At 40.5% G+C, this 21,824-nt stretch overlaps 3 protein-coding genes and 1 pseudogene across 3 annotated transcripts; all 4 read left to right on the top strand.

Moving 5' to 3' along the window:
* The first annotated feature begins 3,874 nt into the window (after positions 1-3,874).
* LOC149379489 (caffeoylshikimate esterase-like) lies at positions 3,875-7,829 on the top strand (annotated as a pseudogene).
* Positions 7,830-12,616: 4,787 nt separating this feature from the next.
* On the top strand, positions 12,617-14,021 carry LOC149379490 (caffeoylshikimate esterase-like). The gene has a single exon (XM_089603492.1). The coding sequence runs from the start codon at positions 12,909-12,911 to the stop codon at positions 13,893-13,895; it is 987 nt and encodes a 328-aa protein (XP_089459618.1). The 5' UTR covers positions 12,617-12,908; the 3' UTR covers positions 13,896-14,021.
* A 125-nt stretch (positions 14,022-14,146) lies between these two features.
* On the top strand, positions 14,147-17,919 carry LOC149379491 (WPP domain associated protein). Its single transcript, XM_089603490.1, has 4 exons — positions 14,147-15,525; positions 16,309-16,438; positions 17,375-17,476; positions 17,604-17,919. The coding sequence occupies exons 1-4, from the start codon at positions 14,177-14,179 to the stop codon at positions 17,673-17,675; spliced, it is 1,653 nt and encodes a 550-aa protein (XP_089459616.1). The 5' UTR covers positions 14,147-14,176; the 3' UTR covers positions 17,676-17,919.
* A 1,912-nt stretch (positions 17,920-19,831) lies between these two features.
* Positions 19,832-21,624, top strand: LOC149379492 (uncharacterized). Its single transcript, XM_089604195.1, has 5 exons — positions 19,832-20,199; positions 20,288-20,581; positions 20,664-20,868; positions 20,962-21,069; positions 21,157-21,624. The coding sequence occupies exons 1-5, from the start codon at positions 20,044-20,046 to the stop codon at positions 21,270-21,272; spliced, it is 879 nt and encodes a 292-aa protein (XP_089460321.1). The 5' UTR covers positions 19,832-20,043; the 3' UTR covers positions 21,273-21,624.
* The last annotated feature ends 200 nt before the right edge of the window (positions 21,625-21,824 follow it).

The following is a 21,824-nucleotide window of genomic DNA, read 5'->3' on the forward strand; positions in this document are numbered from 1 at the left end:
AACAAATTTAATAACCGAAAAAAAACGGTTAACAGTACCGGGATGGTACCAAAAATTATGTTCCGTGAACAAAACCAGAATAATATGCTGATATCGTTTTGCGGTCGGAAAAACAAAATTCCAGCTGTATGTTCGGTTCCGGATGCTCATGTTTACTCAAAAGTCATCAAATTGGGTTTTTATTCAATAATTTCAAACATTTAAAAGAATATGAATCTTTTGTTAAAATGCATTTAATGACTAACAAAATTAAAAGTCTGGCCATAGCTGAAAACAAACAAGCAAACAAAAGTCGGTGTAAACATTTTGGTGGTAGCTTTCCTAGTTGAGTCGGTGTAAACATTTTGATGATAGCTTTCCTAACATATCACTGGAAGAATCTTTCACGATGTTTATGATAGTTCTTGCACATTCGGACATAAAATAGAGCTGTTTAGGACTGATTTAATCACTCCGGTGACACAATTAGCAAACATTTTGGATATGTTCTCGATGCAATAAGTCAGTTGGTAGTCATTGTAATAAAGCATCCCGATTATACAACGACACCCATGGAGATTGCAAGCAACCCAAAATATTGGCCATGATTTATAATAAGTTATATGAATTTCTTTTTATTGCATTGAATGTAGCCCGAATTTTATTTCTAACTCAAATAATTATCTAACTCGAAATTTCATCTTTTTGAAAGGATTGCATTGGCGCTAATTGCGGTACTCATTGGTGTAATCGTACCCAATGAATAGCAGACCAATTACTGAGGACAGAAAGGAACATGTACAACCAATGTGATGGTTGCTTGTACATTTGACATGTTATTCACATACATCTATGCAGGGTGGGAAGGTTTAGCGGAAGATTCACGAATACTGCGTGAGTTATTATAGGATGAGAATACAATTTTTTTAATACCACAAGGGGGCCAGTACTATGTAGTGGATAACGGATATCCTAACAGCCAGATTTTTTTTTTACCGTATCCCACTGCACGTTGTTGCCTATCCGAGTTCAGATTAAATAGGCAAATGAATAGACTAGAAGAATTTTTTTAATTACACGCACGCATATTTATGTTTTGTGTAGTTATATCTAAAATATTGATGATTTTAAAAATATTTTTTTTAGTTAAATGACAAAATCATGTACACTACAACTACAGAAAAATTGAAAATAGAATTTATTCCGGAGAACACGTTTTTTTATCTTAGAATATTAATCTTCTATTGGAGACAAATACGGTGCGACTATACAAAACAACCACAAGAAAAGATTCAGGATTCAAGAAAGACTTACAATAAATCTTGCTATTTGAATTTACTCGTTGGCTAACAATTCTTCGTGTTCTTTACGTTCTTCGAGATGGATCAACACTGAGTCTTTTAAGCTGTTTCTCCGGATAAAAACCAAGGCATCAACTAACCTTTTTGCTCACAATTATTCCAAAAAAATAATCATTTCTTTCTTTGTGAAGTGGGATGGACGAAAATTTTTGACCAAGCGTGGCATGATTTTCTTTGACCCTAGCTTCTAATTTATATTTTTCAAGCTTTCTAGAATTAGGATAAATCAAATACTCACTTCATTGAAAATATTTGATTTTATTCTGATATTGATAATAAATATAAAAACTATAAAATAAATAAAATATCTCCAAGATATCTTAATAAATAATATACTAAGATACAATCTAATATATATTGATTTACTTATCATAAAAAAAGATAATATTCTAAAAATGCAAGAATACATAATATATCCAATAACATATGTTATTCTATAATAGAATAATGAAGAATATCTCTAACATATTCTAATAAATAATATGATATCAAATATTCACTAAATTCTATTAGGCTTTATCAAACAAAATTTAATGCCTATGTATTGTATAGTATACGCCTACCACAAGTCTCATTATGCATTCTAAACTGATTTAAACAATCTTCAAAAGCTCTCATTTAAATCTAAGTGATATTTTAAAGTTATTTAAAAATTAATAATTTTTTTTTGTCAAACTCGTTTTATGAATGTGAAATATGTTGCAATCTAATTGCGATTGTGAGCTTGTAGTCAAACTTACATATTTACTACAAAAGTATCCTAACTCATTTTTATCAGAGCCGAGTCGAGACTGTGGACCTAATAACTACTCAAGGCCTAAACGACACGAACGAGGGCACAAACGTTTTTACCTCTCTTACTTTCGTTATGTCAAATATATGAGATATTGAACTATAATCCCGAGACTATCTCAAAGTTATTAGAATTGTATTTACTTGATCCTTAAAATATAGTGTCCATTGATCGATATAGTAGTATCCGAGTATCCACCCTCCAAGTTTAACCTATAACTTGAAAGGTGTATATTACCGTTACTCTTCTAACTATATACAAGCATTGAGTTTCATTGATTTCCTAGCGAAATATTAATTTATCACTCTTAGTGCAAAGAGTTCATTTTTTGTGTTTCCCTTTTTCCACTAAATATTCACCGGCCTCCCAAAATAAGTATATAAGTACTAATTAATCAAATAGCCGAGTATATAACCCTAAATTTCAGGATCATCTCAAGATTAAGGTTGATCCTTTTTGTGATCATTTGTGATTGCAATATGTCACGTAACGGTTACTTAAACAACGAATTTACGGTTGAAGTATTCTATAGTTGTAGTCTCACTTTAATTTGGTTAATTTTGTATGGTCTGACTGAAATTCCATTCAATATCTCATGGATTAATGGGCTTTGAGGACCGGTGGATCAGGTTTTTCCAGTTGGGGTTTTCCTGCCCCTTGTGCGGGACTTGATTGTTGTTTAGGTCTCAGGGTGTCAAGTGAATGCAAGACCACTTTTATAAAAACTACATATATACCTCGTTCAGAAATAGTAATTAATCAAATTTATCGTATTTTCAAACTTTCCATTGCTCTTATTATAAATGATAACTCAATAGAAAGAAGGAAAATGTATGTGAAACTCTACAATTAAAAAAAAAGAACAAGTCAATAACAATGTAATCAGGACCGGCCCAATACATAATGAGGCTTTAAGAAAAAATAAATAATTAGGCTTTATTTCTTTTTATGCAAATAATCCATAATCTATTATTATTGTAGCATTTTAGTCATCACTATTTTTGTTATCATTTTAGTCTATAATTTAATGCTTTCATAGCATTTTGCTCTCTTTTTTTATTATTAATTGTCTATAATTTTTTTTTTTATCACTTTGGTCTTCAGGACATATTAACTTGATGGATGTACTTGAGAGAGAAAGAGGCCCTGTGAGAAGAGAGGGGAAAAAACATTAATTATGAGGCCTCACATGTGAAAAATAGAAGATAAAAATAATAAAATGGGGCCTATTTTTTAGCCTATTATTTATCAAAATATCAGAGGCCTTAAACAAGTTATGCTTACTAGTAGGGCTGGCCCTGAATGCAACATAACAATTAAGAAAAATATTTATAAATGTAGGTTTTATAAAATAAAATTAGTTAATATTTGGGGAATTAAGTTTGTAAAGAAGGTACGAAGGTGACTAAGAATCATTTTATGCTTGTACAAATATAAATAATAGATTTTAAATTGTTTAAAGTTTTAAACTGATTATGATGCTTGAGAGTTGACATAACCACTTGAGTCGACAAACTGTGTAATTTTTTTCAACTAAAAATAAGTTGATTAGAGACCTTTTCATGCTTAATATCACATAGGCAGTGAATGGTTGTCTCAAATTGATCCCGTTCGATAGGACTCTTTCCCCAGTAAAAATATAAAAATAAAAAACGCCTCGTCGAAGTATTTTTTTTTCTAAAGATCCAAGTCTAAACGAAATCAAATTCTCGCGAAAAGAGAAATCACAGAGCGAAGAAATATGCATCTGTGGCCAACGAAGGCGATCACGGAGTCGTGGAGGCTTCCGTATCTGAAGAACTTGGAACGCGCGGTCAGCCAGAGGAGAGCCGAGAGGCGAACCGGAGAACAGAGGCTGTTGGAGAATGAAGCTCCAGTCGAGTCTTCGCGTAAGCTCAATTGGCTCTGCAGAGATCTTCTTGTCGTCGTCACTTGCTGTTTCTGCTGTGGAGGTATACTTCATTTTTGCGCTGATTTTGTGCTGTGATTTGAGGTTTTGAAATTTGGCCATGGTTGTTAATTCGAGTTAAGTAAGTATATTGAGGTACCGGTGAATTGGAAATCGATTGCAATTAGTATTTAAATCTGCAATTGTCAAGAGCTTTTATACATGTTTCTCTCTCGTGCCTATTGGTCGTCGTCACTTCATTTTTGCGCTGCTTTTCTGTGCTGTGATTTGAGGGTTTGAATTTCGGCTACGCCTGTTCATTCGAGTTAACTTAGTGTATTGATGTACGCAAGTGTCTTTTCTTTTTCTCTCGCTAGTTTATTATTTTATTATAAATGATTTAGGAAAATAGTCAAATTAAACATTTGAAATAGCCAATGTTTAATAAATTATAGGTAAATAATTGTAAATAATGATCTGGCCTAATATATACAGGCGGCTATTTATCTAAAATTTACTCATGTAGATACATTAAAATGACTATTTACCTAAGATTTATCAAACGTTGACTATTTAGCAATATCAAACGTTTAAGTTGGTTATTTTGCTAATGGTAAATTGGAAATAGATTGCTATGAGTATTTAAATCTGCGATTGTCAAGAGCTTTGTACATATTTCTTTCTCGTGCCCTAATTGTAGATGATTCTGTGTTTCCGCATGCTGGTTCTGCGATAGAAATGATCTGAGTTTCGATGATTATATCTTCAATGCTTGAATATTATACGGATGAGTGCTTTTCGAATGGAACAGCTTGTCTTATTAAAATCTGAGAAGTAATTTACTCTTCACATTTTTGGTCTTGAATACTAAGCACTGACATGAAAATGTATACTATTTTTGTGAGTATGAATCTATGTTCGTTTACGGCTTATATTAATCCCAGCGCAGTGTGATTATTTGATTGGTTCATATGATTTGTTAGTGTCTGGTTTTAAAGAATCCACAATCCTAATTGCCGAATTGTCTTTCAAACCTGGGATTCAGGTGAGTGTTTATGTGATCCATGTATGTGATATGCTCTTGTGTTGAATACCTTTTCCTTAGAACTAGAGATAGACAAGAAGCTTGCTCAGTCACTTTCGAGAATCTGACAATAACATTTTCCGATTTCAGCTTGCGCAGACGAAATGGACTACTATAGCTCCTACTGATCGATCCTTGAAAATCGGTTTTCTGTACAGTCGTTTTTCTGTGGTACTATATTACTTGAAAAAACATAAATAGCTTAATTAGCAGTACCGAAATCAGACTAGATCTATGTTAAATCTCCTCTTATTTGGAGCCTTTCAAGCATCCTAGTTCTTTTAAACCAGAAATGATGCCTGGACAACTCGAGAAAAAGTGTATCATGAAATCATCTTTAACATTTATCTAGAGGATTGGATTCTAATGGAAAATGTATCACCGTGTGATGAACTTCCTTAGTGTCGGGTTTCTGTACTTAGTTGATTTAAGAGTTTAATTATGGTTTTATTCTTCTTTTGATTAGGATAGCCTAAATCAATAAATAATACCTGTCCTATGGCTAAACAAATTCCAATTATCTCCTAGTACTTTTACTGCTCAATGGGTTTGTGCGCAATTCTCTATTCGCCGAAACGAGCAACATATTCCATTCGTTTTCCCAGCTTCTTAATTGGATGCAACTTTGTCAACAAATCTCTTCTGAAATTAACGCAAAGCCGTTCAAATAAACTGTTTTCATCTTACATCTTACCATGGGAACACAACCCATTGGAAACAGGGAAAACATATACATGAGTTTTATTAGAAATTTAGAATGTTTCATTTATACCCGCATTTTGCTGTCTATTGTAACCTTTCCTTCAATTTTAGGCTGATTCTCGGCAGTTGGTAAAATTAAGAAGATAGTTTTTTTTTGTACCGTCATTTCAGAGCCTCCCAATTGACGTTTTCAAGGCAATTTTTATCCATCAATAAAATGTCTCGCATATACTTACAGCATTGTAAGTGTAGGAATTTACTCATTCAATGATAAAATGAGTTTAGCGATGTTTCATCTCTGATTTTATCCAAACATTATTTCTTCTTTCTTCTACTCCATTTCTATCTTAATATCAGAGTAGTTGCATTCGAAGCTTCATCTTCTCGAGCATTTCATATCAACATCATTTGAATTGCTTCCATCTCTCAATTCACTACTATTCTCAACACAACGATTTCTATCAAACTGCTCTTTTGGAGATCACAAGCTCTGTCAACACAATCATAGGTCGCAGTATGCAAATTTCATTCATCTATGGAACCAAGGGGTGAGAGAAAGGAGCAATCGTCATCGCCATCATCACACATTTTGTGAGAGAAATTTCATTTTCTAGACATAAAAACTAGCAAAATATCGGATGGAGCATTTATATTCAAAATATCTCAAATTAGACTTTTGGCTCTTTTTTGGACAAGAATAACCCTCTACCCAATTTTTCCACTCTTCTATCTCTCAAACTCTCTATTTTAACACATTTAAATATCTCCAATGATTTTCGATGATCTCCGACAATCTCCGATGATTTTTAACGAATACGCGCAAACTTACTTCAATAAATCAATTTTTTTCTTCATTTTTTACTATATTATTGAAGAAAATGACGAATCTCATTGATAACCATCACAATCGTCGTTTGTTGAAAGTCATCGGAGATCGTCGGAAATCATCGAAGATTTTCAAAAGGGTTACAATAGAAAATTGTGTAGAAGGGTGTTTTTGTATGAAAATGGACCCAAAGTCCGTTTAAGATATTTTGAAGATAAGGGGTTTAGCCAAGATATTTTTCTAGTTTTTATGTCTAGAAAATGAAATTTCTCTTTTGTGATTTGACAACGATAACTTTTCCCTCTATGTTTCTCCGAACTCACAATTATCATCGTCACCATGAGAAATTACATAAAGATGTCGATCCCACGCCACCCTATAGTCGACGCCGACGAGAGCCATCCCTCATCGCCATGACACCGAAGGAGTTCTATGCTAAGCGCTAGGTATCCCACTCCTCGACGTCGTCCATGGCTTGACCGGCGAATCCTCGGGCCTCATGGAGCTCACTGTCGTCCATTTGGCTGAATGCGGCGGCTTCGCCGTCTATGCCATCAGCCACCAAGGCCACGGCTTCTCCGGTGGCCTCGCGGCCCACATCCTTGACCCTGTTGTTGACGACTGCATTGCCTTCTTCTCCGAATTTCGCTCTCGATTCTCCTCGTCACTCTCGGCCTTCCTTTACCCCGAGTCCCTCGGCGGAACCCTGGCTTTGCTCATCACGGGGCTCTGGAGCGGCGTGGTCTCAAACGGAGCCTTGTCCGATATCAACGTCAAGTTCAAGCCCCTGTGGCCGCTTGAACGCCTCGTCCACATTGTCGCTGCCATAATGCCGATGTGGCGGGTGATCCCTGACATGTCGTTCAAGGAGGAGCAGACGCGGAACCTGGCGAAGGCGAGTCCACGTTGGGCTGTAAGGTTTTCGAGGGCAGCCACGACTTGGGAGCTCATGAGGGTGTGCAGCAGGATCCGAGGGAGGTTCGAGGAGGTCATGGTTCCAATGCTGATAGCCCACATATTGCTTTCGGGATCTCTATGGGAGGGCTGCGAGCGATGACAAGACGCTGAAGATCTACGGCGAGATGTATCATATGTTGGTCGGAGAGGGTCAGGAGAGCATGGACTTGGTGTTCGGTGAGGTCGTCGAGTGGCTTAAGACTAGGGCTTTGCGCGCACGCAATGCCGGCCGGAGATGATCAAACACCTCCACACGTGTAAAATAAGAACTCCACTTGCTCTTATGCCCATGTTGAATGTGGAAGGTTTTTTTTTAAGAATCCAAAATGTGAAATAAGTGGCATTTATGACCTACCGATGGCAAGATATTAAGGTTGTTTCTCCATGGCCAAGCTATTTTTTTTAATGCAAAGACTTTTGATTAGATAACAGGTAGAACATCATCCGAGAGTATAAACACCAAACTCTTTACAACAAGAGAGAATAAGACCCGATTGGGAAGATTTAATACTAGAATCAGGAATACGATAAAACAGACTATTTTTAGAGCAACTCCATGGCTCGTTTAAAAATTCCTCAAAGGTGATGGAATAATCTAAACACGTAAGCACCACTTGCCTTGAGAAAGGACGCTAGAGAATCTGTAATTCCAAACTCTAAACTCTTAACCTTCCATCCTCAGTACACAAACCACAGTTGAAATATGGAGATACCAAACTAAGTTCATAATACAAATAAAAACGTCACCTCGCCAAAGCTAAGCTTCACCTCGTCATTTCGCATTTCCTCTTGACAAGCGTGCCTCGAAAACCCGCACTTCTTGGAACTCATCTCACATGGGAAAAACTGTTGCATTTATTTGTCATCTTATTTTCTATGTCTTGTTCTCTGTGTTTTGTCATCCTATTTTCTATGTCTTCTTCTCTTAGTAATATTTATTATTCTCTATTTCCTAGGCATATTTATTACACGTCTTTATTACACTCTCATGTATCTAGTCTATACTCATGTATCCACCATATGTATAAATAAGTGATACAAGTTCATATCAAGATATAAAATAACATTCAAAGTCTCGAAATACTCTTTCTCATTTCCGACTCTTTTTCTTTATTTCTACAGGAGTTAAGAGTCGTTTTGTGAGCTTGAGAGACCATTTTGTGAGTCATGATTTCGGAGCTTGACGCGAGGAGTTGAGAGTCGTCTTGTGAACTTGAGAGATGAGTTGTCATTAAAAGATTTATTTAGAAGAAGAAAAGCTTTAAGCTCATTTTTTTTTATTTTTTTTTTTTTAATTTTTTGTATATGGTCGAAGTGACAAGGAGAGAGCGAACTACCGAGCTAGATTTCAACAACTCCTCTTGTCAAACTCCGAAATCATGACTCACAAAATGGTCTCCAAGTGAGTCTCAAAATAGACTCTCACGTGAAGTTTTCATACTAAATTCCTCGACAAAATATTTATATAAAAAAAAGTCACAAACAAAACACTAAAGAAAAAGAGTTTCGAAAAAATTTACGAGTCGGAGATTCATGTTCGATGCAGCTTGGTGCGACGAGGATGAGTGCCGAAATATTGTGGAAAGTAGCTGGTCTCCCCGGGTGTCGAGTGCTTTGCGAAACTGTGCGGCAGCTCTCTCGAGTTGGGGGAAAACAAAGTACAGGGTCATGAAAAGAGAGATCGAAAATCATCGGAAGCTGCTCGAAATTCTTACGAGCTCAGAGAACCCAGGCAGTGCTACAGAAGCGCTTAGAGTGGAGAGAAGGCTGAATGCCTTGTTGGATAAAGAGGCTGCGTACTGGAAACAACGAAGCCGGGTTAATTGGTTGAAAAGCGGGGACCGAAACACGGGGTTTTTTCACCGGAAGGCGTCCCAGAGACAAAAGAAAAACCGGATTATAGGTCTTTTAGACGAGGACCAGGTCTGGACGGATAACCCGGATGGGATCGAGAGAATTATTACACGATACTTCGGGGACATCTTCTCGTCAGGAGGTCAACGGGCGGAGGATATTCGTGTGGTCACCGATTGCGTCTCTAAAGTGATCACGGACGATATGAACTCTCAGCTGCTACGGGAGTTTACTGAGGAAGAGGTGAAGGAGGCTTTTTTCGAGATAGAGCCGTCGAAGGCTCCCGGAAGAGACGGGTTCCCTGGGTTATTTTTCCAAAAATTCTGGAACATAGTGGGTGAAGACGTGACGAAGAAGTGTTTGGAGATCCTTAATGACGGAGGTGGGTTCGGGGAGGTGAATGACACGGTGATTGTGCTGATTCCGAAGTTCAAGGACCCGAAACGCATGCAAGAATACCGTCCCATCAGTCTCTGCAATGTGCTCTACAAGGCAGTGGCGAAGTGTATTGTGAACCGGCTGAAACCAACCATGCCATCGGCTATTTCAGAAAATCAAAGTGCTTTTGTGGGGGATAGACAAATTCTCGATAATGTGACAATCGGTTTTGAGGGCCTTCACACTATGAGGAGAGGCCGGTTCGGGAACGGCCAATGTGGAGCGCTCAAACTAGATATGTCCAAAGCGTACGATAGAGTAGAATGGAATTTCCTCAACGCGATGATGATCAAGCTTGGTTATGCTCGAAGGTGGGTGGATCTTGTCATGCGATGTGTCCGAACAGTGAGATTCTCCTTTATGATTAATGGGGAAGTGCGTGGAGACATTACTCCGCAACGCGGCCTCCGGCAAGGTGACCCACTCTCACCCTTCCTTTTTCTTTTTTGCTCCGAAGCTCTCTCGGCCATTTTCGAAAGGCGGGAGAACAAGGAACAATAAAAGGAATTAGGTTCGGGAACCCGGGGGTTCGCATCTCTCACCTTTTCTTTGCCGATGATAGCTTAATCTTCTTTAAGGCTACAGCACGGGAGGGAAAGGAGGTCCGGAAATGTTTGGAAATTTACACGAAGGCGTCGGGACAAATGGTCAACTACGACAAGTCGGACGTTTGGTTCGGAAAGACGGTGAAGGAACAAGTTGAACTAAGAGAAGCCCAAGCACTCGGGGTGAGAATTTCTACGGGACACGAGAAATACCTCGGCCTTCCTATGACTAGTGGGAGATGCAAAACGGACCTCTTTAGCTTCATTAAAGAGAGAGTGTGGAACAAAGTGAAGGGATGGAAAAACACTTATTTCTCACAAGCCGGAAAAGAAGTGATTATTAAGGCAGTCATACAAGCTATACCGAGCTATGTCATGAATTGTTTCAAAATCCCAAAAACCCTTATCGGCAAACTCCACGGTATGGCTGCGAGCTTTTGGTGGGGGGGAGACTTGGAAAAGAGAAAGATGCACTGGGGAAGCTGGGAAAAGCTCTGTACCCGAAAGGAGTTTGGCGGAATGGGTTTCCGTAACCTAGAATGGTTCAACAAGGCTCTCCTAGCTAAGAGTGTGTGGCGTTATTTCCGATCCCCCGACTCCTTGGCGGCCCGTGTCCTCAAAGCAAGCTACCACCCCGAGTCGGATATCCTTGCAGCCACAGAGAGCTCCCACGCCTCCAGCCTATGGAAAGGTCTCATGTGGGGTCGAGAGATCATTACCAGGGGCTCGAGATGGCGCATAGGTACAGGAGACTCAGTGGACGCTCGCCATGGAAGGTGGATCCCACGCCCTGACATTTTCAAGCCAAGGGTTGACGCGAACATTCCGGAGGGAACGACTGTGGCCGACATGCTTTTGGAGAATGGGCAGTGGGACGTTGAGCTGCTACGGAGATGGTGCTCGGCGGACGATGTGCGGGAGATCCTTAGGATTCCCGATGGTCTTGAAGGAAGAGGCTCGGATGAATTAATTTGGCACTTCACGGATGATGGTGAATACTCTGTGAAGAGCGGGTACAGAGTGGCGAGCGGTGATCAGCCGGGTGGCGAATCTTCGGACCCGAGAGTTACGAAGAGCTGGTGGAGGAGTGTGTGGAGTCTTAAAATTCCCCCAAAAATCCGGATTTTCTTGTGGAGGGTAGCTCGAGAGTGGATTCCGGCGAATGGGAACTTAGCCGATCGAGGGATTGGAGTGGAATCACGATGCGCCAGGTGTGGGGCCGAGACCGAAACGACCTTCCACGCGATCTGGAGCTGCCGGAGGATCTCACTGCTGTGGAAAATTACGGGATGGTGGAAAGACATCAAAACAACTTTTGCCGGTGATATTATAGCTTTCCTTATTGCCATGAAGACAAAGCTATCCGAGAGGAATTTCGACGTGTTCGTAGTCCTAATGTGGAGCGCGTGGAATAGACGGAACAACTACATCCACTCAGGGCGAGACCGGAACCTGGCGGATCTTATCAACTGGTCTACCCAGTACCTGGACAACTTCCAGCAAGGGTTGAAGAGAGACGCAGCTCACCCATTTAAATCGCCCCCCCCCCCCCCCCCCCCCCCCCCCCCCGGGTTAAATGGGTCCCGCCGGGGAACGGAGCTGTGGCGATTTCCGTCGACGCAGCGACCTCGACTGCCAACGACAGATGCGGCTTCGGTGGAGTTCTGAGATCCTCGACAGGTGCAGTGGTGGGTGCTTTCTCCTTCCCCTGCCTAAGACCCTATTCCCCTCGCATGGCAGAACTGATGGCGATCTTCCACGGGATTAAATTTGCGAAGGAGCTCGGCTTGAACAGGTTGTGCGTTCAGTCCGATTGCACGGGAGCAGTGACGCTGATCCAGAGCTCTACGAGGAAACTTACGGAGGAAGGAGCTTTGGTGGATGCTATCTGGAGTTTGAGGGACGCTTGTTCTTATTTTGAAATTATGTTTTTACCGAGAATTTGTAACCAAGTGGCACATGTTTTAGCCAAAAAAGCTTTGTATTTGGAGGCGTTCTGGGAGGGAGATGTCCCTGCTGAATGCTGTGATATAATTTTGGCTGATATGCCGTAATAAAGTTTCCTGGGGTGCCAGTTTTTCAAAAAAAAAAAAACACTAAAGAAAAAAAAAAAAAAAAAACCTATAATCCTACTAAATTTGACATCATATAACACTATTATTTGATTTTGTGTATCAAATTATGCACTGCGTAATTTTGTTTTTGGCTGGTGTATTTTGCATGATTTTGATTAGCACGTCTGTTGAGATGCGTAACTTGGATGGATCCAAAGTTGGCATATCATGTCATTTCGGGAATCAGCATGACGAATTGAGAGGATGAGAAAGGAGAAGTAAATGCATAATCACGCATTTTGCAATCTCGTAACCGTCTCCTGGTCCGGGCATTTAATTCACCTCTCATTCTCTCTCTCTCAAATCGAATTCACAAATATCATCAAAATCAATCCTCTCCTCCTCTTTTCCATCGCCGGTTAACAAGATGTCGATCCCGCGCCACCCGATCGCCGACGCCGACGAGAACAGCCCGTTCGGCTCCATGACGCCGGAGGAGTTCTACTTGAAGCACTCTGTATCGCACTCCTCCGCCTACACCACCAACCCCCGCGGCCTCAAGCTCTTCACCCAGTGGTGGACCCCTCTCCCGCCGGCAGAGCCTCTCGGCGTCGTCGCCGTCGTCCACGGCTTCACCGGAGAATCCTCCTGGCTGGTCCAGCTCACCGCCGTCCTCCTCGCCGAGTCAGGCTTCGCCGTCTGCGCCATCGACCACCAGGGCCACGGCTTCTCCGACGGCCTCGTCACGCACATCCCCGACGTCAACCCCGTCGTCGACGACTGTATAACCTTCTTCACCGAATTCCGATCCCGATTCTCCTCGCTCCCGACCTTCCTCTACGCCGAGTCCCTCGGCGGAGCCCTAGCTCTGCTCATCACGCTCCGGCCGGGCCAGGAGGGGCTCTGGAGCGGCGTGGTCTTGAACGGAGCCATGTGCGGGATCAGCGCCAAGTTCAAGCCGCCGTGGCCGCTCGAGCACCTCCTCTTCCTCGCCGCCGCCGTGGTCCCGACCTGGCGCGTGGTCCCCACGCGCGGCTCCATCCCGGACGTGTCCTTCAAGGAGGAGCGGGCGCGGAGCCTGGCGAAGGCGAGTCCCCGGAGATCGGTGGCGCGGCCGAGGGCGGCCACCGCGCAGGAGCTCCTTAGGGTTTGCGGCGAGATCCAGGGGAGGTTCGAGGAGCTCAAGGTTCCGATGCTGATCGTCCACGGCGGCGACGACGTCGTCTGCGACCCCGCCTGCGTCCGGGAGCTCCACCGGAGGGCCGCCAGCGAGGACAAGACGCTCAGGATCTTCGACGGCATGTGGCACCAGCTCATCGGCGAGCCTCAGGAGAGCGTCGACTTGGTCTTCGGCGAGGTCGTCGACTGGCTCAAGACCAGAGCTCTGAAAGCCCGCGACGCCGGAGAGAACTGATCGGATCGGACGGTAATGATGTGTAAAATGAGTATTTTAGGGATTTAATTTAACTTTCCGTGGTATCTGGACCGTTGTATGTGTTCAAAATCAAATAATGGTTGAAGTCATATTATTTTTATGGCATCAAGACTCGGTCGAATAGCCTTTTTCTATATTTGGCTCTTGGGTGATGATCTAAAACTGCCCTGAATATCAACCATTATTACCTAACCAATTTTATAATCAGAACATCCGAATTCTTAAAATAAATATATGTTGTTTTTCTTCGGGTGACAATTATGGACGAGCTGTTCTTCGGCGGAATCCACGAGAAGCTGAGGATGGTGTCGATAACGGACTCGACGATGATGAGAATAGTCCACGGCGCGATGAACAAGGCCCACGAGAGAGTGAAGTCGAAGGAAGGAGCGGTGGAGCGGCTGAACGAGATCTCGAAGTTCTACGAGCTGGCGGTGATGCAGCTCGAGGGCTGCATGAAGTTCGTCCAGGACGAGACCAGCCACGAGGAGGAAGTCCTCGCGGGCTTGTCCGAGATCAGGGACCAGCTCAGAGGCCGGCTCGGCGAGTCCCAGCGAGCCATCTCCGACAAGGACCGAGAGTTGGCCGAGCGGGCCGAGAGCGAGGCCCGGCTGAGGCTGGCGTTGGAGGCGAAAGAGGCTGAGCTGGCGTCTCTCAGGGCCAGCCTCGAGGGCCGGGACGGCGAGTTCTGCGAGCTCAAGAACTCCGTCGACCACCAGGTTTGGAAGATCCGGCAGAGGCTCGAGCCCGACGATCGCCGCGGCCGCGGAGATGAGGCGATCGGAGGCGATATCGACGCGCTCAAGGAGACTCTGGACGTGGCTTTCGAGGAGATGATAAAGAATCACGAATGTCTGGTCGGAGCGAAAAGTGGGCTTTTGTGTCGCAAGAGAGAAGGTGAGCGTTTCGGCGAGGAAATCGTTACTTCCGCTCGCTCTCTTCCTGAAGAGTTTCTAAATAGGATATCTAGGTTGGAACAAGAACGTCAAGATTCGAGTTTGGAAGCTTGGATGATCCAGGAGACTTATGATGTTCTTTTCAAAGGTATGGGTATAGATATTCACGTTGAGTCACGGATCAGAGAAGAAATACATCTACTTGTCCTCGCTGAGGCGCTCAGGGATTTTGGATCTAATTGTGATTCGAGCGAGGTGAAATTAGAGACACTCATTTGTCGTGAATGCAAAGAAGCGAGTGTCGTCAGTGAAGAAATATTTCAGTCGGTTGCTTTGGAGGCCGCTAAAGATGCGTTCGCTCGTCGTAAATTTGATGATCAAGGAGACCAATCATTCGAACAGATCGGTCCAGAGGAAAGCTTGGTCCAAAATGTGGACCTTTTGATGCAGAGTGGAGATTTTGAATCAATTGGAAACAGGGCAGGCCTTCATTTTAGAGCCTTGCAATGTGATACTCTCGGAGAGAGAAACGCGGGCGGTTCTTCAACTTCAAGTTTAAGGTCGGTTTTCGCCGAACCGCTCGTAATTTGTGACCGAGAAACGCCTACGATGCTTCACTTCGATTCTACGCTCGTATCAGTCCGGAGATTCTTCCAAGTCATGGTTGATTTCGAGCAAATGGTGAGAGAAAAGTTGGAGTTACACAGTTTGAGGTACTCGTTCAATTTTATTTCTTCTTGGTTATTATGAATAAACATGTAATAATAATAATACAACATCTTGTTTTTTTTTTTAATTAAATACAATTACATGTTATAATTTAATTGGAGATGAAGTAAAAAAAAAAAAAAAAAATTGAAACGAAGGATCCAAAATAAATTTTCGAGTCTCAATAAACTCAATCACTTGAGCCTTCTCAAATGTTTTCACTGTTTCCATAAATCTAACATATATAAGTGGGCCAAGAACTTGTGTCTAATAAGAAAGGGATTCGAAAATTAAATTAAATTAAATTATACACATTCATTCTCGTGTAGGATAAAAAATACGTAAGATGCAAGTCACGCCCATTCTTTAAAATATTCATTTGTTTAATTATTTCTTGTATGATTTTAGGTTTGCTACTTTTTCAGCGGGTAAACTAGTCTCCTAGTTGAAATTAGTTTCTTAGCTAGATTCCTATATGAATTCATATTTTTAGGTGGAGGATGATTTAGTCTTTATTGGTATTATGATTTTTCTATAAATACCATTGAGACGTGATAACTTTAATATCATGAGATGAGAAAATTATTCTTGTAGTATTGTTATTAGTTTTTTAATGCAGCTAAACTTATCTATCTAGTGCAACAAGGTACGAGATTCACAAGGGAGTGTATCGGTGTAATACTTGAATTCTCTACTTGCTAGCTAGTAGTATCTAATCTACAACCTCTTTACAACTTGAACATAGTATTCACCAATAAATACTAAAATGAATTACTTCGTGTGAACAGATTGGAAGAAATTTATAAGCGTAGTCTAAATCAACTAGTCCAAGTAGCTTCTTCGATGAGAGAACAAAAATCACTTTATAGGAAGGCTTTTATTATAAGATGTCAAAATCTGCACAAGGCTGAAGTCGAGGTAACTGAACAACTTTTATGGGTTTTTGTTTTCTTGAATTTTTTTTTATTCTTGATTGTTTGTATTACAAAATTTTGAGTTATCTTTTCCGAAAGTGTACTGTAATCAGAATTCAGAAGGACCAACAAAATTTAGAAATGTTAAACGTTAATGTTATTTAAAGGATCTGACACTCAAGAGCGCACATGACTATATAAGGGGTGGACCCGAGATGCAATGTGCACTAAAGAACAAAAATGATGTTTTTTTTTTCGTTAAACTCGAGAGGACCATGACTATGAGATGGTAGACGTGATATGCCACAACCTCTAAAGAGTTTTAGGAAATACAATAAAAACGAGGGGGCGGTCATCGGCCTTGGACTTCTTTTTCGTAAAAAAATTGGTTTTTGGATCTCCGTCACCTAGATAAGAGGCGATGGTGAGTGAGGTGAATATTCGCCGAAAAGGGTCATGATGGGAAAAATGAGTCCTCATCAAAGCAAGTCCTTACCCTCGGTCATGATACGATCGATCAAGCAGATGAGGTTCATTCCTCATCTGCTCAATAGATCGTATGGAGCTATTCCCATCTTCCGCTCTCTAGAACCGCTAAAGCAGGTGAAGAAGTATTGGTGGAGGTCTTAAATAAAACCATAAAATGCGGAGATTTTCTTAGTGGTGAAGTTGGGGATTTCATCGCAGGATGGGCATAAATTTCGAGAAACTTATTTAGGGGAGCATTTATGAAACAAAAATATATGATTTTGGAAAAATAAATTAAAATATTTGCCGTTGGACCTCACGCGGCTTCACCACTCTAAGCCATCCAATATGTATTATAATTTGTAATTACTATATTTAAATTCAAAACATTTTTAATGCCTAAACGTTATTCATCACACTTGGATATATAATATAATATAATTAAATTATGGTGTTTGCCTATGATTTTCAGGTGGATCTTTTGGGAGATCAAGTAGAAGTACTCCTAAGCCTACTTCACAAGGTTTATTCGTCCCTACAAAACTATTCCCTAATTTTGCAACCCAGTGTGTGGGTGAGTAAAAAATATCTCTACTTATTATTCTCAATTGCCTTTATATATAATTGTGCTTTGTTATGCGAGAGAATTTTCCAGCCCTAAAATAGTATATCTTAACTATGATTTTATGTATCTATGTCAGGCATCAGATATGTTACAGATGATCAAGACAGAATTGAACGAAAATGAAATCTTCACATCCTCAGAGATTTAGTTACACTATAGCTGGACAAAACCCCATAAAATAAGAAAATCTATAGCTTCATTGAGATACTGTATTTCATTGTTCAAATTGGTAGCTAATATATTTGGTTGTTCGGCCGGGAATTCCCTTTTTATAATCACGCCGCCATGACCGCGACAAAGGAGCTTCATTAGAGCAAGAGCGTCTTCTTCGTAAGGGCCCAGATCTAACGACCCTATCTTAAATTCTTTTTTTTTTTTTAAACATCGAAACCTTTAATGGTACAATCCCGGAAGAATGTTCTTCTGGGATGTACCGTCTTGTTCCGGTTCCAACAAGGAACTATAACTCCCGTTTCACAAGTCCACCCGAACAAAAGTTTTGGTAGGCCTTTTTAGGCGGTCGGAACCAGAAATATTGGACCCTTCTAGTTTCAACACCCTGGTTTAGTAGCTAATAGGATTAGATTAATTTATGAGTAAAGAAGTACCCAAATGATGAAGACATAATTGTAGTCATGCGGCAAATTTGATTTTAAAAAGAAATACATAGATAATGGTGATAAACTCAAAGGAGTCAGGAGATTATAACCATAAACAATGACAAAAATCTAAGCAAACATTTTTATGAACTCTTAATGTTCTTAGTAATGAATCCCCTCGGCAAAGTAGACTCCACGTGAAATTCGGCAGCGGCGTTGATTTTGTTTCGGCGTCATTAAGTGCAGAAGCTCTTGAAAACTGATAAACTTTGTGGAATTCTAGTAAGGTATAATTTTTCTCATAACTAATTCCCAAATTTTTACAAGTGATTTTTCTCAAGTTTTTTTATATGTTAAAAAAAAACGATTTGTCTTCTTTCAACCTATAACATTTTTTGTTTTTCATATTTTTTTAGAGCTACAACTTATTATGGAAAAAATCACCATTTTTGGGTGATTCCTCTATTTTTTTAGCATTATAATTCTAAGTAAATACTTAGAAGCTCAAGCATAATTTTTAATGATTATGTAATTCACTAATCAATATGCCACTAATTTTTTATTTTATGTAATTAACTATTGTTGATGTGGCTTTAAAGTTGTTGCAGGGTGTAAATAAACTATGAAAGTTGAAAATAGTTGAATTTTTTTGTAGGTTCGATTTTCAATAAAATAGGATGTCTCTCCTGAAATTTACGTAAAAATTTAATTAAATAACACTCAACTTTAATTTTATTGGTTTTAGGTAAATGAAGATGAGTGAAAGAGTTTGTAACCTCTTGCTACGAACACAAACCATAATGTGTAGTATTTCGCCTTTATTAAAAATTATTTTTAGCATATTTTGCAGCAAAAAAAAAGTTCGATTATTTTACTAATGTATCTTTTTTTATATAATAAATCTAGGAATTTGCACCGATAATCTTGGACACCGAAACCGGAAGAAGAAATTTCGTTACTTTTGCACTGTTCATCGATCTATGACTTCCTTTCGCTACAATTCATCGAAATTTTTATTTATTAAATTTATTTTTTGAATAATAGGATATATTTTAGGTTTTAAACAAAATATTTTTTTTATTCTAGGAAAAGTATTGGACATTAGCGGAAGGAAGTTTCCGTTCGATTTGGCGAAAATTTCGGTCTTTAATGGCCGAAAGCCTTCCTTGCGTTAAGGATCGAAATTTTCGATTATTGGAAGTGGAACTTCCATTAAATACCGTAGTCCAAGTTTTCATTGGCATACTTGATTGAGAATAATCATTTAACTACTATTTTAAGTATCAAATAAAAATTGATGAAAATGTATGAGTTCAATTTATGAGGTTTTTTTTTTCTCTTAGAATATTTATGAATTATTTTTTAGTACCCAGTAGAGTAAAAAATATAACGGAACCGAAATATCCATTCCGTTGAATGACAGAGTAAACAAATCTAGCGGCGTAATAATCTAAATTAAATTACCTTAGTACTAAAAACCCAAATCATCCAGCCAATTAAGAAGCTAATTATGAAATAAATAAAGGAAGGATGTTTAGAACTTTAGATACAAATGGCAGTCAGGTCACTCCCACCTCACAAAGGAAGACAAATGTCCACAACTGCTGGGCCACTTCTCTTCACTTGTTTGCACTTTACTCTCTCTCTCTCTCTCTCTCTCTCTCTCTCTCTCTCTCTCTCTCTCTCATCTTTTTTTAATCTTTTATTTAAAAAACACAAACCCAAGAAAAGTCTGAAACACATACAAACCCTAATAAAAGCAAGCCTGTCTTCTAACATTCTCTTCTCACTTTCTCATTCACTCACTCTTCCCTTACTCTCTCTATCTAACTTCCCATAATTTCTCCACAACTCTCTCTCTCTCTCTCTCTCTCTCTCGCTGGCTCTCTAGCTTCACGCCACGCCTTATTCGCTCTCATGGCCGCCGTTAAGACTCAGTCCTCGCTACCAGAGGAGTTCTGGCTCTCGCCGGAGTTCCTCTCCGACGAGAAGGATACAGTGGAAGCCGACGAAGACGACTTCTTCGCCGCTCTCTCCCGCCGCTTTGCCTCGAACCCCAAGCCCAAGCCAGAAGTGAGTCTCTCTCTCTCTCTCTCTCGACTGTAAAAAAAAAACTCTGAAACCGGTTTCTAATCTCTAAGGTTACATTTTTTCGGTGCAGTGGGCGACAGCTGGGTCGCCGCAGTCGACGCTGAGCGGGTTGGGTTGCTGGTCGGCCGACGGAAGCCCCAACGGCCCGTCGCAGGTGGCTTCCCCTCCGGCGACTCCGTTCTCCGCCGAGAACGACACGTGGGAGCTCATCTACGCCGCGGCGGGCCAGGTGGCGAGGATGAAGATGGCTTCTCCGTCGCACCACAATCTCCCGAAAGTCGCCCAAGTCGGAGGACTCCTCGGAAACCCTAACGCCAACCTCGTCCGTACAACCAACCCGAACCCGAACCACTTCGTTCGCCAGGTCAGCCTCCGGTGCCATGCCAGGTCACTGTTTTTTAAATGAATCCATATCTCTGTTTTCTGACAGTTTTTTTTAAATACAGGCTCCGGTGCCAGGTCAGCAGTTTGTTCGGCCGCCGAGGCAACTGGGTCCGTACAGTGAGTACCAGATCCGGACCATGAACGTGACGTGGCCTCCACTGAGCCGACCCGGACCCGTAGCGAAGAGGGAATGCGCCGGGACCGGAGTTTTCTTGCCTCGGAGGTACTCAAACCCTCCCGAGCCCAGAAAGAAACCCACTTTATCCGGTAAATTAAATGAAAATCCTGACTTTTTTTTTTCTTTTTAATATATTTCTTATTATTATATTTTGGAATGACTGAACGGTGAATGAACAACAGGGTGTCCAAATGTTGTGTTGCCGACAAAAGTGGTTCAGGCTCTGAACATGAACTACGTTGGTCACTCGTCTCACCCTCGTTTTGGATGTGGCTTTGCTCCGGATCATGGTGAGTTTTTTTTTTTTTTTTTTTTTGCTTTGTATTTAGTTGTAATTTTTTTTTTTAATTGTTGGTGGGGTTTGGTGTTTTTTGCAGAGGCTTTGATTGCGAGAAGAAACGCGCTATTGGAGCAGCAGAGAAGAAGTCTAATAATTAGGCAAGAAGGAGCGCTAAATCACGAAATACGTTTACCTCAAGAATGGACTTATTGAGGAAGACACACGCACACCATTGGTCTACTCAATTCTAGTGTTTTATTTTATTACTAATTGTCTTGAGTTTATTATTTTATTTATATATTTTTTTAAGATAGAGGTACTCAGTCAGGAAGGATTGCGTGTAGTCTCTCTTTAGAAGCAATAAGGAAAACCGGGATTTTTATTTTGGTTATGTTTGATAGGAAAACATAGGTCAAGTGTTAGGGAGGGTTTTACAAGTAGCTAAAGTTCTTATTTGTAATTTGTGTTTGTAATAAGTTGGAAATTTCTTCCAATGAGTTGAAGGGGATAGGCAGAAAAATGTTGAAGCTCTTGGGCAAAGATTTTCAGCCGCTTTTGGGTACAATATTTGTTATAGGTTTTTAATATAATTATCTCTTAATAATATTTATTATATACTTTTTTAAAAGTTTGTAGCTTGTAATGGAATTGGAGGGAATCTACAAGAAAAACCTCCTCTTTGCTGTAAAATCTCCCTTGGTGGGAAGTATTTAATTTGAAATAATGAGAATTGGAAAAAAGTCTTCTTAGATTCTTGCTCTATGC

The sequence above is a fragment of the Urtica dioica genome, chromosome 12 (genome assembly GCF_054948205.1).
Source record: "Urtica dioica subsp. dioica isolate 48M chromosome 12, U.dioica_male_clone48M_v1_H2, whole genome shotgun sequence".
In the NCBI taxonomy this organism is placed as follows: Eukaryota; Viridiplantae; Streptophyta; class Magnoliopsida; order Rosales; family Urticaceae; genus Urtica; species Urtica dioica.

What these genes read in the sequence shown, in the direction of transcription:
- LOC149379490 (XM_089603492.1), top strand. Translation starts at nt 12,909, where the DNA reads ATGTCGATCCCGCGCCACCCGATCGCCGACGCCGACGAGAACAGCCCG.
- LOC149379491 (XM_089603490.1), top strand. Translation starts at nt 14,177, where the DNA reads ATGGACGAGCTGTTCTTCGGCGGAATCCACGAGAAGCTGAGGATGGTG. An exon ending in TTGGAGTTACACAGTTTGAG is followed by an intron (nt 15,526 to 16,308) that starts GTACTCGTTCAA and finishes TCGTGTGAACAG; the next exon opens with ATTGGAAGAAATTTATAAGC. An exon ending in TGCACAAGGCTGAAGTCGAG is followed by an intron (nt 16,439 to 17,374) that starts GTAACTGAACAA and finishes TATGATTTTCAG; the next exon opens with GTGGATCTTTTGGGAGATCA.
- LOC149379492 (XM_089604195.1), top strand. Translation starts at nt 20,044, where the DNA reads ATGGCCGCCGTTAAGACTCAGTCCTCGCTACCAGAGGAGTTCTGGCTC. An exon ending in CGAACCACTTCGTTCGCCAG is followed by an intron (nt 20,582 to 20,663) that starts GTCAGCCTCCGG and finishes TTTTAAATACAG; the next exon opens with GCTCCGGTGCCAGGTCAGCA. An exon ending in TGGCTTTGCTCCGGATCATG is followed by an intron (nt 21,070 to 21,156) that starts GTGAGTTTTTTT and finishes TGTTTTTTGCAG; the next exon opens with AGGCTTTGATTGCGAGAAGA.